This window comes from Callorhinchus milii, unplaced genomic scaffold, assembly GCF_018977255.1.
Source record: "Callorhinchus milii isolate IMCB2004 unplaced genomic scaffold, IMCB_Cmil_1.0 Scaffold2, whole genome shotgun sequence".
Lineage (NCBI taxonomy): Eukaryota > Metazoa > Chordata > Chondrichthyes > Chimaeriformes > Callorhinchidae > Callorhinchus > Callorhinchus milii.
Window position 1 is genome coordinate 80924339 of NW_024704743.1, and position 16571 is coordinate 80940909.

Consider the following 16571-nt stretch of genomic DNA (forward strand, 5'->3'; position numbering starts at 1 on the left):
GTGGGGGTGGGGGGGGCAGGGCTGGGGGGGGGGCAGGGTGGCAGGGCTGGGCTGGGGGGGGGGGCAGGGTGGCAGGGCAGGGCTGGGGCGGGGCAGGGCTGGGGGGGGCAGGGCTGGGGGGGGGGGGGCAGGGCAGGAGGGGGGGGCAGGGGGGGGGGGGCAGAGCTGGGGGGGGGCAGGGCAGGGGGCAGGGCTGGTGGGGGGGGCAGGTGCAGGGTGTGGTCTGGCTCCTGTGTTGGGCTGTGAGCTGTGGCGGGGAGTTGAGGCCACACCTGCCTTCCCCGCTGCCGCGCCCACCTGCCTGTTGCCTGTTGCCTGTCTGTCCCCACACGAACCGTCATGTCGGCTCCCGCTCCGAACAACACCGGCGTCAATCCCAACATAGCCTTCCCCGCGCCTCGCATCACCCTCCCTGTCGGCCTCCCGGTGCTGCAGACATACTCCGGGGTCCTGATCTGTCTGGAGATTGTAAGTCCCCACTCTGAGCGGTGCCTCTCCCCCCAACACACACACACACACCGCGTGTCCTTCACCTCTCTCTGGATCTCTGTCTGTGTCTGTGTCTGTCTCTGTGTCTGTCTCTCTGGGTCTGTCTCTGTGTCTCTGTCTGTCTCTCTGGGTCGGTGTCTGTCTCTCTGGGTCTGTCTCTCTGGGTCTGGGTCTGTCTCTCTGGGTCTGGGTCTGTCTCTCTGGGTCTGGGTCTGTCTCTCTGGGTCTGGGTCTGTCTCTCTGGGTCTGGGTCTGTCTCTCTGGGTCTGGGTCTGTCTCTCTGGGTCTGTCTCTCTGGGTCTGTCTCTGGGTCTGTCTCTCTGGGTCTGGGTCTGTCTCTCTGGGTCTGGGTCTGTCTCTCTGGGTCTGGGTCTGTCTCTCTGGGTCTGTCTCTCTGGGTCTGGGTCTGTCTCTCTGGGTCTGTCTCTCTGGGTCTGGGTCTGTCTCTCTGGGTCTGTCTCTGTGTCTCTGTCTGTCTCTCTGGGTCTGTCTCTGTGTCTCTGTCTGTCTCTCTGGGTCTGTGTCTCTGTCTGTCTCTCTGGGTCTGTCTCTGTGTCTCTGTCTGTCTCTCTGGGTCTGTCTTTCTCTCTGTCTCTCTCTCTCCTTTTCTAACATTGTTTTCTCTTTCCTTTTCAAAGTCACATCTCTTGTCTTCGCTTCTATATTTAAAAAAAGTTTTTTCTTTCCTTCTCTGCAGTTAGTTATTTTTCTCTCTCTCTCTCTAAACTTAATGTACTTCCTCCTCTAAAGACACTGACCTCCACTGGTCAGGGCCTTGGCATGTCCTCCCGACGTGAAAGCCGCTATAAAATGTAATTTTGTTGTTGTTGTATAGCTATTCGGGGCGCTGGTATGGATCCTTATCGCTGCTTCCAATGTCCCGGTGCCTCTGCTACAAGGCTGGGTGATGTTTGTGTCCATCACCGCGTGTGCCTGTTCCATCCTCTACCTGCTTGCCTACATCTTCGGGATCGTGCTCCGAGTGGAGGTGGACTGGAACTTCCTGGTAAGCTTTATTGATGATCATTAACCACTGGATTATTCGCCATCAAGTGTGTAAGACCAAGCCTGTCACTTAATCCACTGGTCAACTTTGGTGTTCCTAAACTGAAAGGGAAGGAGCCTCCTCTCTGGAGATTTCTAGCTGTGCAGCGCAGTAAATGTTCACACTGTGTGGCTGGATTGTTTGCAGGAGCCGAGAGGTGGGCAAGCAGGTATTAAGGGCATCCTTTTTGTTTCATGCCACCCGGTGGTCGAGGTGGCATTGGGATTTTCTGTGTGGCAGTGTGGAAAGGCACTGCTGTGGTGACAAGTCATTAAAGGAATGGGAGGCAAGAGTTCCTGTTTGCTTTCTTTTGCAGTCCAGCACAATACCGGTGGGAATGTTATCTTCAAACATTTTGCCTTTCAATTTCTAATGATTAAGTGGTAATGGGAGAATCGAATGTTTTCAGTTACAAAATACTTTTGGCATTCGGCCCACGTGCCTGGGTTCAGTAAGCTGCCCCAAACTGAGCTAATTGTTCGAATTCACTTTCACTGTTGTTTACCTGTAGCATTTCATGTTTTCGTTCTTCAAGTGTTTAACAAATTTTGTTTCTTATGCTGTAATAGTTTGGTTTCAATGGCAAGTTCCTTTAACGTACATCCTGTTAACCCTTTCTGTGAAACAATTTCTCCTGATCCTTAAATTTGATATGATGCCTTATTGTGTCGTTGAGACATCTCAAATTGCTTCACAGGATTTTACTGTATATTTGTAGGCAAACGTGACAGCCAATGCATGCACAGTCAAGCCATTCATAACTTTGAACCCTTATTGAAACCCCAAAAAACACTTCCTAGCTTCCCTTATAGTTAGAGCTGGTAAGGAGTAAAACATTACCTGGATTTGATTGTCTATGAGTGCAAAACGCAGATTGCCTTCATTTTACATTGATAAATAGGGTGCAAATGGATAGTTTTGTTTCAAAAACAGAAGTCTCTGGGAACACTCAGCAGTTCAGGCAGCATCTATGGAGAAAGGAAAGTAAGTCAACGTTTCGGTCCACGACCCTTCATCAGAACTGACAAAGGGAATGCCATTTGAAATGATTCCGTTCCTTCCTGAGCTGAATGTGTTATGAAGTAATTATGGTTGTGCTCTGAAAAGAGTGATCTTGTTTGTGGTCTTGGTTTGTTACCCCACAGACCTGTGAATTCAAGTGAGACCAAAACATCTGGAGGATTTATGCTATCCATTTGTTAGTGAATTATTGTGAGAATAGCAGCGATTTTGCCAGCAAGCGTCAGTATAAAAGAGGTCACAGGCAGGTTGGTTACACTGGGGCTGTGCTGACACCACTTGGAGTGCTACATGATCTGGGTTTGTGACTATGATATCTCTTTAGGATTCATAGGAGAGTGGAATGGAAAAGATGGACATTTGTCAAAATATTGGGAAACTAGTGTTTCCTGGTGAGAATTTTTATAGATAGCACGGGAGACACATTTTTTTTGGAGGTCCACTTACCCCTTCTTTCCTCGTCCCCAAAGATCTACTGACTCAGAACAATCCAACGTGCCATCAAAGTGGTCAGATCATGGCTATGACTAGAAAGGAGTTAATTAAGGGGACAAGGGAATGAGAACCTCGGCTTTTCATTTTCTTTACCCTTTGAAACCCTATTTAGTCAATTCAGCTGAATATTCAATATTTTATATATAAATTAATTTAATGTGCACAGAGAGTGTTGAAAAGCTCATACTTACAAACCTGTCTGGAGAACCAGAGGTGAGCGGAAGAGAAGGCAGATGTAAACAAACCCTGTGCATTATTTTTAAAAAAGATTTACTGCTGAAAAGATGTACATGTGTTCATAAGTTTCGGTTTTCAACCTTATTTGGTGGACAATGCAAGCCAGAGAAACTCGTCCCATTTTAAGTTAAATGGCTGCAGAAACATGTATAGATGATTGTTATAATAATCCATGCATTTGATATAGCATCTTTCATGTCAGGCGGACATGTCAAGGACTTCACAACATTTTAAGTGTAGTGAAATGTAGTGACTGTGTATTTGAAGGCAAATACTGCAACCAATTTCCATGCATCAGTGTCCCAAAAACAGTGAAAAAATGCAGGACTAACTTTACATGAGGGATTTTTGGCTAGGCCAGGAAAAACTCAGGGAAAAACTAATTTATCTTTTTTTTTGAACTGTCATGGCATCTTTAGTGTCCATCTAAGTTTAATACTTCATCCGAAGGACAGCTTCTTTGACAATGCAACACTCCCCCAGTACTGAACAGGGATATCAGCCTAGTGTGTGAACTCAAATTCCTGATAAGTGTCTTGAATCCAAAATCTTCAGACTTTGGGGTGAGAGTGCTACCAACCAGGCCAGTTCCATGACAGCCTAACAATTGCTATTAAATCAATAATGTATTTTAATTTACTAAATGACTGATGTTCTGGGATCTTGTTTTTTTATAAATGTTACATCCTTTGGACACAGCATCAGTTTTGGGGGAATGGGATTGTTGGAATTAGGGGTGCTACATAATGTGTTTGGTATTTCTCCAGTTTTGACTCATATATTGCAATTTTGTGTTCAATATTTCATCTGCTATGCTGCTAATCAATATCTGAACAAAACCTTTGAATAAAAGTGATCTGACAACAACAGCAAACTATAATATAATAATAATCCTTGATTTGATATCGCGCTTTTCACATCTTCGAGACGTCTCAAAGCACTTCACAGAATATACTGTAAAGTGAATTGACTGTATATATGTGGGCTGTATTACATTTATTATATTTATTTATTATATTTGTATAGTGCCTTTTATGTAGGGAGGACGGCCCAAGGTGTTGAGATTATAGACGTGAGATTACTGATTTAAATTGAACCCCATATTGTATATTTGGCGTAAATTGCTTAGTGCCGCACCTAGGGGCAAAGTTTATTTCTAAATACTGCTCTCTGAGCCTGAATGTAGTTAAGACGTGCAGCTAAGAATCCTATCAGTATAAACTGGGACAAAGGTGTAGTGAAAAGCTAAACAAAAAAAACAATTTTATAGAACTGCCTTTTGAGATTTATTGTAGAAAAACATTAAAATCAATCTCAAATTTCAGCTGCAAACTGTGAAAAATTACTGACTTGTTTTACAAGTGAACATTGAGCTTGTAGTGTGTGTGAGGTGTGTTCCTTCTGTGTTGGATGCAAAGCAGAAAAACAAAATGAAATAAAAACAGCAAATAATCTGAGGAGTAAGGTTTGGAAGCCCGCAAGGATAATAATGATCCTTGCATTTAATATAGTGCCTTATCATGTCATCAAGACGTCTTAAAGCGCTTCACAGAATATACTGTAAAGTGAGTTGACTGTATATTTTGTGGTCGAAATGCGGCAGCCAATTACACACAGCAGTGCCCCACAAAATCGTGCATTGAGTGACCAAATTATTATTTTTTTTGAAGGAAAATTACCCCTGGAAAAGCGATGCGCCAATCAACTGACAACCGGGTTCCTACTTACTGCTAGGTAAAGAGAGGTGTGTGGAGTAAACTCCCACAGCTCTAACCACTGAGCTACAGGACTCCACACCGGAAAGCATTTCAGACTTGAGGCCCTTATTTCAAATCAAGGCAATATTATCAAATATCCAGAATATGCATCTTACTGTTGACGTTTAATAGCACTGAAGGTATGCCTGACCGTAATAGCTCAGGCTATAATGTGAAGTCACATCAGTAAAATAAATGATAACAATCTAACCATGCACTTTAAGAAATTGTGTTCCAACCATGTTGATAGAATTTTGCAACAATTTGCATTTATATAGTGCCCTTCATGTGGAGAGTAACATCTTAGAGCTTTACAGTGACTGGGGAGGAGAGAGGTGATGGCGGGCATTGTCTAAGACAAGGGTGGGCAATTATTTTGTCACTTCACAAGTTTTGGTAAGCTTCGCGGGCCACGCACTTAATATAGATGCAAATGCTTAATAATAGCTCAAAATCAAGTCTTATACTTGTACATGCATAAAATAAAGTCTACATAATTGACATTCATTAAAATTAGGTTAAATAAAAATAACTCATTGAGTAGACATTTTTTCGATATTTATTCACATATTAATGAGAATGTGAGAAGCTCACTCAATGGGAAGAATGAAAGCGCTGATGTGCTTTAACCAGGCATTTGAAGTCAGGCATCGTTTCCGTTGTAATGTGGAGGACTGCTGCAAGGTGGTCATCAGTCATCACAGACCTATGTTTTGATTTATTGAATTTCATCACAGAAAATGTTTCCTCGCATATGTATGTTGATCCAAACAGCACAAGCATCCTCCGGGCATGAGCCTTTATTTTTGGAAAGGTATATTCATTAAGAGAGGCATAAAAACTGGGAAGCGGCACTGATTTGAATTGCTCCGCAAGCAATGGTCAGGTCATTGCATTGCATGTTAATAAGCTCAAGTTGGAGGTCAAATGAGGCTTTGTCAACATCAAATGAGAAAGGTGAAGAGACCAAAGACAGGTCATTTTTGATCAAATTGAAATCCTGGAATCTGCGAGAAAATTCGGCATGTAAGTCAAGTAGTGACGAAGTATACTTTCTAAGGCTTTGATCGCAACCAGTAATCTGCTGCAAAGTTGGAAAATGGGCAAACTGCCTGTTTCCTATCAGACCTGATAAAATAAATAATTTTGTCATAAATGACTTGACACTGCAATACAAATCATGCACAAATACCCCCTTAACAAATTGTGAGAATGATTGTATATGACTCTTTCTACTACTATTTTATCTTTAACACCATGACCTTTCAAGTTTTGATAGTGTATTATGACATACTTTACACTCTTATTTTCTCAAAAATATATTAGTTTAGATTAAGTTAAACACAATCTGCCCTTCAAGAATCCATGCTTGTCCATCAAGATGCTTATCAATTCTTGCCTTATAATAGACACCCAACATTTTAACCACCAACAATGTGAAGCGAAACCAGCCTAAAGTTTCCAGATTTATCTTATTCCCCTCCCCCATCCCATTTTGAACAACGACACAACATTACAATCCCTCGGAATTCTTTTAAGTACCTATGATAATTTCAGTCAATGCTCCCACTATTTGGGTTTAACCTACCTCAGCACTCTATGATGAAATCCTCCTGTCTGACCCTGTAATCTTCTCCACTTTGTTCTGTCAACCTTTTGGCCACTACTTTCTTATTGAAATAAATTATAACAGCTGCACCTTGACATCTACCTCCTTTCCCAGCAACTCCCCATCTGCAAATGTAGATGCAAAGTACTTGCACATCAGCTGTTTCTTTGATCTTTCCGTGATTATCCTTGTCATCTTTAAAATAATATTTTCCTTGCTTTATTGTCCTCGTTTGCCTTTTTTCATGCCTTAGCTCTAGTTATTTTCTTTAGCTCTGCCCAAATTTGTATATGATTGTATATGACTCTTTCTACTACAACAACAACTTGCATTTAAATAGCGCCCTTCACATGGGGTAGCATCCCAGAGCACTTGATAGTGGTGGAGTCTGACCCTAAGCCAGAGGGAGTGGGGAGGTGACTGTAAGCATGATCAAAAAGGAAGGTCTTTAGGTGGGACTTGAAAGTAGAGAGGGAGGGGGCAAGGCGGAGGGATTGAGGGAGGGAGTTCCAGAGTTTTGGGGCATAGTGGCTGAAAGCATGGCCACCAATGGTGGAACAGAGGGAGTGCAATGGGGGTTAAGCAAACCAGATAGGTAGCGAGGTGCAAGGGCATGAAGGGATTTGAAAACAATTTTACTACTATTTTATCTTTAATACCATGACCCTTCAGGTTTTTATCATGTGTCATGAGATGCCTTATTAAAGGCTTTCTGCACATCCATATATACACTTCTATTTCCAACACTTTAGCTAATCTATTACTTTTAGATGCCATTTGACATATCGTATACAATATTTTGAGTTTATTTTTGTCTTCTTGTTTACAATTGTACCAGCCTCAGCTCGGGTGCCCATCCTGCACTGTGTAGCACTTTGAGACGTCCTCCTGACGTGAAAGACACTATATAAATGCAAGTTATTGTTATATACATTATCCTAATTTCCTTAGTTTTTTGTGTCTTATAATGATTAAAACCTTGTTTTAAAACTTCAATGACTTGGACTCCTTGTTAATCTACAACACTCTGGTTTCGAACCTCAACTTTTATTTTTCTCCTTGCAATTTCCACTTGCTGGTCTGTAGTTTTCTCTACGAATGTATCCCACCAATTTATTTGCACTGAACATGTTCATTCCTCATTCACATAAAATTTTCTCTTTTCCAGTCTTTTTGTGGTCTTATTTTGACATTTGATGTAATTGTATTATGATCGCTGTTCCTGTGTAATCATCACAACAGCAACGATTTTTACATTTATATAGTCATCTTAAAGCTCTTCATAGACCCAACTGGGAGTCCGAGCTGGATTCTAATAGATACTGCAGCATTTAGTGGTATAGTTTCATCTATAGTAAACTCCTGATAACTCGTCGGTCCAAGGGAAAAGAGCTCAGTGACAAATTATCAGAAGTGGCAAGTTAGGTGTATATATATCAATAAATGCAGCCAGGATATTGACAACGTGATGACTTAACTGGTAATGACAAGTTAAAACAGGGTTGAGATATCAGGAGTTTACGATATTTCTAAGCAACATTTGTTTATATGAATCCTGGCCTGGTTGTGCCACAAAGATTTTGAGAATGTAACAGTCGACAAATCTTTTGGACGTTTGTCATTTTCATTTTTACTCAACTAGCTCCCAATCACAACGTGCGAAGTAACACTTAATATGATGTTTGGGAAGCTGTCATTGATTTGTCAGCTTATGGCTTGGTTGTATCATAGATCTGTTGGAGAATGTAACAATGGATAAAGCTTTTGGATGGATGGATTTCTTTCTCGCCATTCCCTCTTTGAACCCGGAAAGAGCACGGAAACAGCCCTGGTCAAAGTTATTAAAGACATGCTGAACATCTGTGATCAGGGCTCCCTCTGCCTCCTTGTCCTCCTCGACCTCGCTGCCGCCTTCGACACTGTCGACCACTCTATCTTCATACACCACCTCTCTTTACTTAATCTTCGTGGATCTGTCTTTGCCTGGTTCGATTCCTGTCTCTCACCATCTCCACTTTGTTGGCTCTAATGATTTCTCCTCCAGCCCCCTCACTGCCACGCCTGGCGTCCCCCAGGGCTCTGTCCTTGGCCCTCTCCTCTTTAATATCTACATGCTCCCCCTTGGTGACATTATCCGTAGAATTTTGGGTCAACTTCCACATGTATGCGGATGACACCAACTCTATCTTTCTGCCTCCACCCTCAACTCCAGGACCACTGCTGTCCTGACAGACTGCCTGTCGGACATCAAGTCCTGGATGAGGGCAAATTTCCTACAGTTGAATGTGAACAAGACTGAGGCCCTCCTGATTGGCTCACGCCAGCGCCTCAGCACCTCAGGCTCTGGCAACATCAACCTCCATGGTTGCACACTACAGCTCACCAAGTCAGTCAGGAACCGAGGTGTCTTGTTCGACCCTCAACTGTCTTTTCTTCCCCACATTCAAGCCATGACCTGCTCTGCCTTCCCTCACCTCCGTAACATCGCCCGACTTGGCCACTACCTCACCCCTCAGGCCTCTGAAACTCTTGTTCATGCCTTCATCACCTCCAGGCTCGACTATGCAAATGCCCCGGTTGTCGGCCTTCCCAACTCCTCCCTCCACAGGCTGCAGATAATCCAGAACTCTGCAGCTTGTCTCCTCTCCCGCACCAAACTCCGTGACTCCATCTCCCTCACTCTCGCCCGACTCCATTGGCTCCCTATCCTTCAGAGGATCCAGTTCAAGATCCTGGTCCTCACATACAAAGCCCTCCATGGCCTCGCCCCAACCTACCTCTGTGACCTCTAACTCCCTACCAACCTTCCACTCCCTCCGCTCAGCCGGCTCTGGTCTGCTCCACGTCCCCTGACCCACCTGCCCCACCATTGGCGGGAGAGCATTCAGACACTCTGCCCCCAACCTCTGGAATTCCATCCCCCAATCACTCCGCCTCGCCCCCTCCTTAGCCTCCTTCAAGTCCCACCTCAAAACCCTCCTCTTTGACCATGTCATCGGTCACACCCCTTCCCCTCCCCTCCCTTCTCCCCCCCTGATCCCAACTTGGGTCTGAAATGCTGTATACTGTCCAGCGCCTTGGAACGTTCTCCCGACGTGAAAGGCGCTATACAAATGTAATGTTGTTGTTATTGTATATCATTTTCATTTTTACCCGCCTGGCTCCAGATCACAATGTGCAAACTGAAGGTGGGCTGTTAATCAGATGTTTGGCAAAGATCATTTGTTTAAACAGACCCTGGCCTGGTTGTGCTACAAATGTCTTTGAGAATGTAACAGTTGACAAAGCTTTGGGATAATTGGCATTTTCATTTCTACCCAACTGACCACCCATCTCCCAGCAGATTCATTTCAAGATCCTCATGCTCACCTCGAATCCCACTTTTGCTTTCTTCTCCAGCTCAATTCTCCCATTACTTTTGCTGCACAAGCCCAGGCTTGCTGCATGTCCCACGCCCCCTCTGTCCCACTCATTTGTGCCTTCAGTCATGATGCCCCCACTCTATGGAACTCTTTCCCAAAATTCTTTCATCTCACACCCTCTTGCACTGAATTCAAAACGTTTGTACCTCTTTAACCTTTTCTGTCACCTCCCTATACCCTCCTCCTTCCCACTGTAATTGCCCCTCAACATCCAGGTAAATGCTTTTAGATGTTCTCCATGAAAGGATCTACATAAGTACAATTTATTGTTAAATTAGCCACCTTTTCCCCCAGTGCAACTTGTTCTTCTGCTTTTTATTTGTTTTTCTAAAGAAAGTAACTAATTAATTTTCTAAAACTTCTTCCCTCTGGCATATCTCTCTCTGTCCTAATCTGGTCTGTAATGGGGTGCAGTTCCATGGGCCCCGGTTGCCTCCTGGGTATCCCATCCAACGGGTCTTTATTCATGTGTGAGTCCTGAAAAGTACGCTCAACTTTAGTGAGCCTGGCCACTCCCCACCTGGCTGCCTGCAAGCATTCAACCAGCAGAGGGTACTGAAGAGGGATTTAGGAACAGGAACCCTGGCAATGATTTGCAATAGTGTCTGGCTAAGAAATGGCTTAAAGATGGCTTAAAACCCTGTTTGGCTAATGCTTTTTGTGAAGAGTCCATAGTAAGGGAGGGAGCTCTACAGAAGATTTTCTCCACATTCAATCTAATATTATTGTGTGATAGATTTTTTTTTAAAAACTTGTAGGCTAAGATTTAGTAAACACTGATTTTCCATTCAACATTTAGTAGAAATACTGTACAGTATTGGAAGTGACTAAATTTGGAATACTGCTAATTGTTCTATTTGATTCACAGGATTTTGCCTACCATTTTGTTGCTTTCGTGTGCTATTTTGGAGCATCATTACTTGAAGCTGCAACCACCGCTGGAGCTACTCACAGCATTATTCATAATAATGTTAGCACTCTTCTAAGTCAACAAGCATACAGTCTTAATGTTGCTGCTACAGTAAGTATTTTTGTTTAAATTCATGCAGGTTCAACCCAACTAAATTACGCTTAACGTGCTACAAATTACTGTTCTTTCCTAATTCATTTTAGCAAGGTAACGGGGCAAGAGGGCACATGTTCAGTGTTGTAAAGGGCAATTTCAGGATAGACTCTAGGATGTATTTCTTTAAACAGAGAATAATTAATGACTGGAATGTAATACCGAGAAAGGTGGTTGAGATCCTGACACTGGACTCACTTCTGAAACAGATTATTGCTGCAATGGGAGGACAGTCGGGTGGGTATTCTCGAAGGTTGAGAATAAAGGGAATAGGGCCTATTCATCCATAACTCTCCTGTGAAATGGGCTGAAGGACCTTGCCTCTCTTTAATCCATCACCTCTCGTGATCTATTCATGTTACTTTCACAGTTAATTAAAACTGGGAAGAGAAGGTCCCTCTAGCACCTTTTAGCTTTGCCTCCTTTTAACTCTTGTCTTTCTAAATTCCTGCTTTTACTTTTAACAAGCAAATACATCTCAGTGCTATTCCATAACTTTTTACCAGTTCTTCCTTCATCCTTTCCTGGCCTTGAGACTATTGTCTACTACAGTGGTGGCCAGCCTGTTTGGTCGGACAACAAAATATTTTTTTCTTGATTGAATATTACTTGATTCATAGCTGCAGCATAAATATTGCTACTCATAGACTTACCTAGGCTGGTGTGAATGTTCGACAGGCCACTTCTTGGTACTCCCATGGGCCATGGGTTGGCACTATTGGTTTAATGGATTGTGCCAACTTCAATTCAGCCTTCAGTTGGAAGGCTTTTTTTGCAGAGAAGACCACATGACAAACCACCCTCAAAAATAAATTATGTAAATAAATAAATACTGTACTAATTTGGTGTTCAAGTTCAATTTGACTCAAGTTCATTAGGAAAGTGGGCAGTTAAATGCAGATTGAACAAGCTTTCTGATGAATGAATCATATAACATGTGCAATGATCATGTGATTTATAACTTGCCACAGAAACTAATGAGAGGTGAGCGTCCCTCTGATAATGCTGATTGTACAATTTTTCAAGAAATGTAACTTGAATATTTGAGCTGATAAATATCCCTCAACTTGTACTCCTTGCTACCTCTGTGGATATCATGTGATGTGGTATTCATCTATACAAAAGCAGAAAAGTTTTAGGTCAGATCTTTGGTCTGTGAAGAATACAGTAATTGAAAATTGATGGAGAAATGGTGGAGTTGTTTTATGTATTGTAGAAACCTAAGCCAAATCAAAATGTTCTTTAATTTGATGTGATTGATTTTTTTATTTTTTCCCCCCCACAGATATTTTCTTTTGTTGTTACTATGTGCTATGTCTGCAGTTTTCTTCTTGCTTTAAGAAGATGGAAGCTGTAACTGGTATTCTGAACTGTTTGAAAAGATAGAGTTGGTTGGAATCATCACCTTCAGATAAAACATCTTTCAAACGCCAAAGAATGGAAATGACATATTGAATGAAGAGGCAAATCTTTTCACAAGCAGTTCTGTCCTTGTTGCAGTGATGTTTCTGTTTATAAATAATTGTATTTTCGTGGTATTTTCAGTGTTCTGAAACTGGTAAGAGTTGAGTAAAATAGTTTTCCTTCTTTTCCGGGGTGCACTATGAATAGGTTTTTTTATATATGTAGTTTTCACTGAGCAACCTGTTACAATGACAATGATACCTTTAACTTGCAGAATAATTTAGGTATCTGAAGGTTGATGGTGTGGTGGGGGGGGATGCTGTATTCCAATTTGGTCTGTATTGTCCGTATAAATTATAAATGCTCTCGCCACTTTCCCCTTGAAAATGATTTATGTTATTTGGATGTCTAGCACCATTCTATTACGTTAACTTGTGTAGAACTAATAGTTGAGGATGCCATCATATATTATAATCTGATACTGTTGGAGAAAATGAGTGTACGCATATCAATCTGTTTAGATTTGCTTTCTCAGTAGTTGCACGTGCTAAATCAGTCTTTTTTTTTAAAAGGGAAGAAATAAAGATTTTGACAATGCAACTATTTTGTACAAGATTTCGACATTCTGAAAATGTCAAATGCCAATTGCATTTAAGGATGCTCTTGTGTATTTTATACATGCTAACCTAAGATGGAGTTTCATTAAGTGAAATCACGATTCTAAATCTGTTACTAATGTTTTGTCAAGGTCCACAGTCCCAACCAACACCTTGCTCAAGGGCCATTTGATATATGTTGCAACACTGTACCGTGTGACGGGACATGGGCTGTATCTGATTCTCCCTATGCTTGAGCTCTAGATTTCAATCTCGATCCTGGGGATAGTTTGCTGTTAGAGGAAGACAGATATTACTCTATAGGAAAACGTATGTCACACCAACAGTTTACTGAGTTTTGCTGTGTACCAAAAAAAAGCATAGCCATTATTAGCAGGTCTGGCAACCTTCCACAACCTATTGAGGTTCGAACACGTTAAGGTGCAGAAGTGAAGAGTCATTGGAGTTGAAATGGCCTCCAAGCCATATTATGGGTACACTCCTATTCATTAATGTAAACTGATGCTCCTCATGATCTAATAAGTTTTTTCCGAATGATGCTTGGAGCTTTCACTTAGCTCTGTATAACTGATATCAGACTGACAAACAACAACAAAAAAGCTTTTCATTTAAATGTTTGTGCAGCTTCAACATGTTTCATCTGGTCACAAAAGTTACATGATTAAAATTTGGATCAGATAGCCCAATGCTGAAAGTATGACCTGGTTTGCTTTCTTTGGAATGTGTACAAAGGTTTCACTGTTAGTTTGATCTGGATAAGAAGTGAGATGAGTCACTGTGACCATAAAAAAAACTAACATTTTTAATAATTACAGTTTTAGATAAAACCACTAACTGATATTTTTTTCCCTTCCGAAATTATTTCCTCAGGCTAGATTTTCTGACTTTAATACTGTGCTGTACAATAATATACATCCAACCATTGTTTTCACAATGACGTTGCTAAATTAACAAGAAACATGGTGAGCTTTGTTCTATAAGAGACACCACTGTACAAGTTTTCATCAAATAACATTTTGTTATTTGCAATAGCTGACTGTTGTATTTCTCCTAGAGGCTGTTTGGAGCTGTAAATATTTGTCCATAATGTACACGCAAGAGAGGATCTCAAACTGAAACCCTCTACACCAAGTTTTTATATACTGCATATACACAAATGTAATGGTTTACTGACAAACTTTTCCATTTTTTTTCCCCAACGGTTCTTATCTCTTTTTTCTGAAATATTTTAAATGTTGCACTGAATGAAAGTACTAATCCACAAATAAAACGCTAACAGTTTAATCTGTGCACCTGTTGGTCTTTTCCTTATCTCATACAGCATTTTAAAGTAACAGTCTTTCCATTGTCTGGAATTTAGCTCATAGCTCTAGCCAATTGATTTTATTTTGAAAAACATTTCAGTTTCACAAAAATGACTTCCTCCATTTTCATTCTTAAGTAATTTAAATCTTCAATCACAATTGATGAACAGCGATGACATCAAATAGCATTTTTATAAGCCACTTTCACATCAGAAGGATGTCCCAAGGTGCTGAACAGTCGCGGGTTTGCACCCGAGCTGGGGGTTGGCTGAAGGAGAGGAAGGTCTTAAGATGGGCCTTGAAGGGGGAAAGGCAAAGGGATTCTAGGATGGAGTTCTAGACGGTGGGGGGGAGAAAGGCTGAAGGCCCGACCACTGATGGTGTGGTGGGCGGGAGACACGCAGCAGGTCATTGCCCCCGAATTGGTAAGGTTGGTAAGGTCTTAGTGCTTGCAGAGGAGGGAGGAGCAACACTGGAGGGCTTTAAAAGTGAGGATGAGGATTTTAAACTCTATCCTCTGGGGGATTTGGAGCCAGTGAAGCTGGGCGAGGATGGGGATGATGGGTTTATGGAACTTGGTGTAGGAGAGATGTAAGCTGTAAGAGTTCTTAATAATCTGCAGCTTGTGGAGGGAAGAGTTGAGAAGTCAGGTGAGCAGGAAGTTAGCACAGTCGAGCCTAGACGTAATGAATGCGTGGATGTGGGTGTCAGCAACCTGATAGAGGAGAGATATTGATGGATACAGGCAATGTTGCGGAGGTGGGAGAAGGCAGAACAGGCACGAATGTGGGGTTTAAAGGAGAGTTGAAAGTCAAAAAAGACACCAAGATTCTGTAGTGGTTTGGTGAGGTGGAGAGTGCATCAATGAACAGTGATACTGTCAGTGCCTGAGGTAAGGAGGTGTTGACAGGAGCCAAGCAGGAGGGCCTTGGTCTTGTCTATTCAACTTGAGAAAGGGGTGGGAAGATTACCAAGGCGAGGTCCTAAAGGAAGGTCTTAAGATGGAGCTGGAAGAAGGCAAACAACAGCAACAAAATTACATTTGCATGGAGCCTTTCACGCCAGGAAGATGTTCTAAGGTGCTGGGCAATCAGTGTTTCGGATCCAAGCTGGGGGTCGGGATCGGGGAGTGTGGAGGGCACGTGGGGAGGGAGGATGTTCGAAGGCACTGTCAAAGAGGAGAGTCTTGAGACAGGTCTTGAAGGAGGCAAGGGAGGGGTTGAGATGGACAGACTCCGGGTCGGAGTTCCAGAGGGTGGAGCAGAATGGCTGAAAATCCGTCCACCAATGGTGCGGCAGGTGAGGTGGGGGACGTGAAGCAGGCTGGAGCCCGTTGAGCAGAGGGAGCGGGCAGGTTGGTAGGGGGTTAGGAGGTCGCAGAGGTAGGAGGGAGCAAGGTGTTGGAGAGTTTTGAAGGTGAGGACCAAGATCTTGAATTGTATCCTCTGTGTGATGGGAAGCCAGTGGAGTCAGGTGCAGATGGGGGGATAGGGTCAGGGTCATAGAGCCTGGTGCGGGAGAGGACATGGGCTGCAGAGTTCTGGATGATCTGTAGCCTATGGAAGGAGGAGTTGGGGAGGCTGACAAGCAGGGAGTTTGCATAGTCAAGCCTGAATGTTATGAGGGTTTCGGTGGCCTGCAGTGTGACACAGTGGCAGAGCCGAGCGATCTTGGGGAGATGGGGGAAGGCAGAGCGTGTCATGGCACGGATATGAGGTAGAAAGGATAGTTGAGGGTCAAACAAGACACCAAGCTTCTGTACTGGCTTAATAAGGTGGAGTGTGCATCGTTGGATGGTGATGCTATCAGAACCTGAGGTGTGGAGGCACTGACTGGAGCCAATCAGGAGGACTTCGGTCTTGTTGATGTTCAACTGAAGAAAGTTAGCTCTCATTCAGGGCAGACGTTCTGTCAGGACAGCAGTGGTCTTGGAGTCAAAGGGATGGAGTTCCAGAGAGTGGGGACAAAAAGGCTCAATGCCTGGCCGCTGATGGTGAGGCATGCAGGGCAGGTCACATGAAGGAGATCAGTGCATGCCTAGCGGAAGGTGAGGGCGGGTTGGTAGGGTATTAGAAAGTTACAGAGAAAGGGTGGGGCAAGACTATGGAG

General features: G+C 42.9%; 1 protein-coding gene across 1 annotated transcript; it reads left to right on the forward strand.

Annotated features, from left to right (window-relative positions):
* The first annotated feature begins 259 nt into the window (after window positions 1-259).
* On the forward strand, window positions 260-12622 carry mal2 (mal, T cell differentiation protein 2). The gene is made up of 4 exons (XM_042332454.1): window positions 260-468; window positions 1325-1495; window positions 10943-11095; window positions 12423-12622. The coding sequence occupies exons 1-4, from the start codon at window positions 340-342 to the stop codon at window positions 12492-12494; spliced, it is 525 nt and encodes a 174-aa protein (XP_042188388.1). The 5' UTR covers window positions 260-339; the 3' UTR covers window positions 12495-12622.
* Window positions 12623-16571: the final 3949 nt, after the last annotated feature.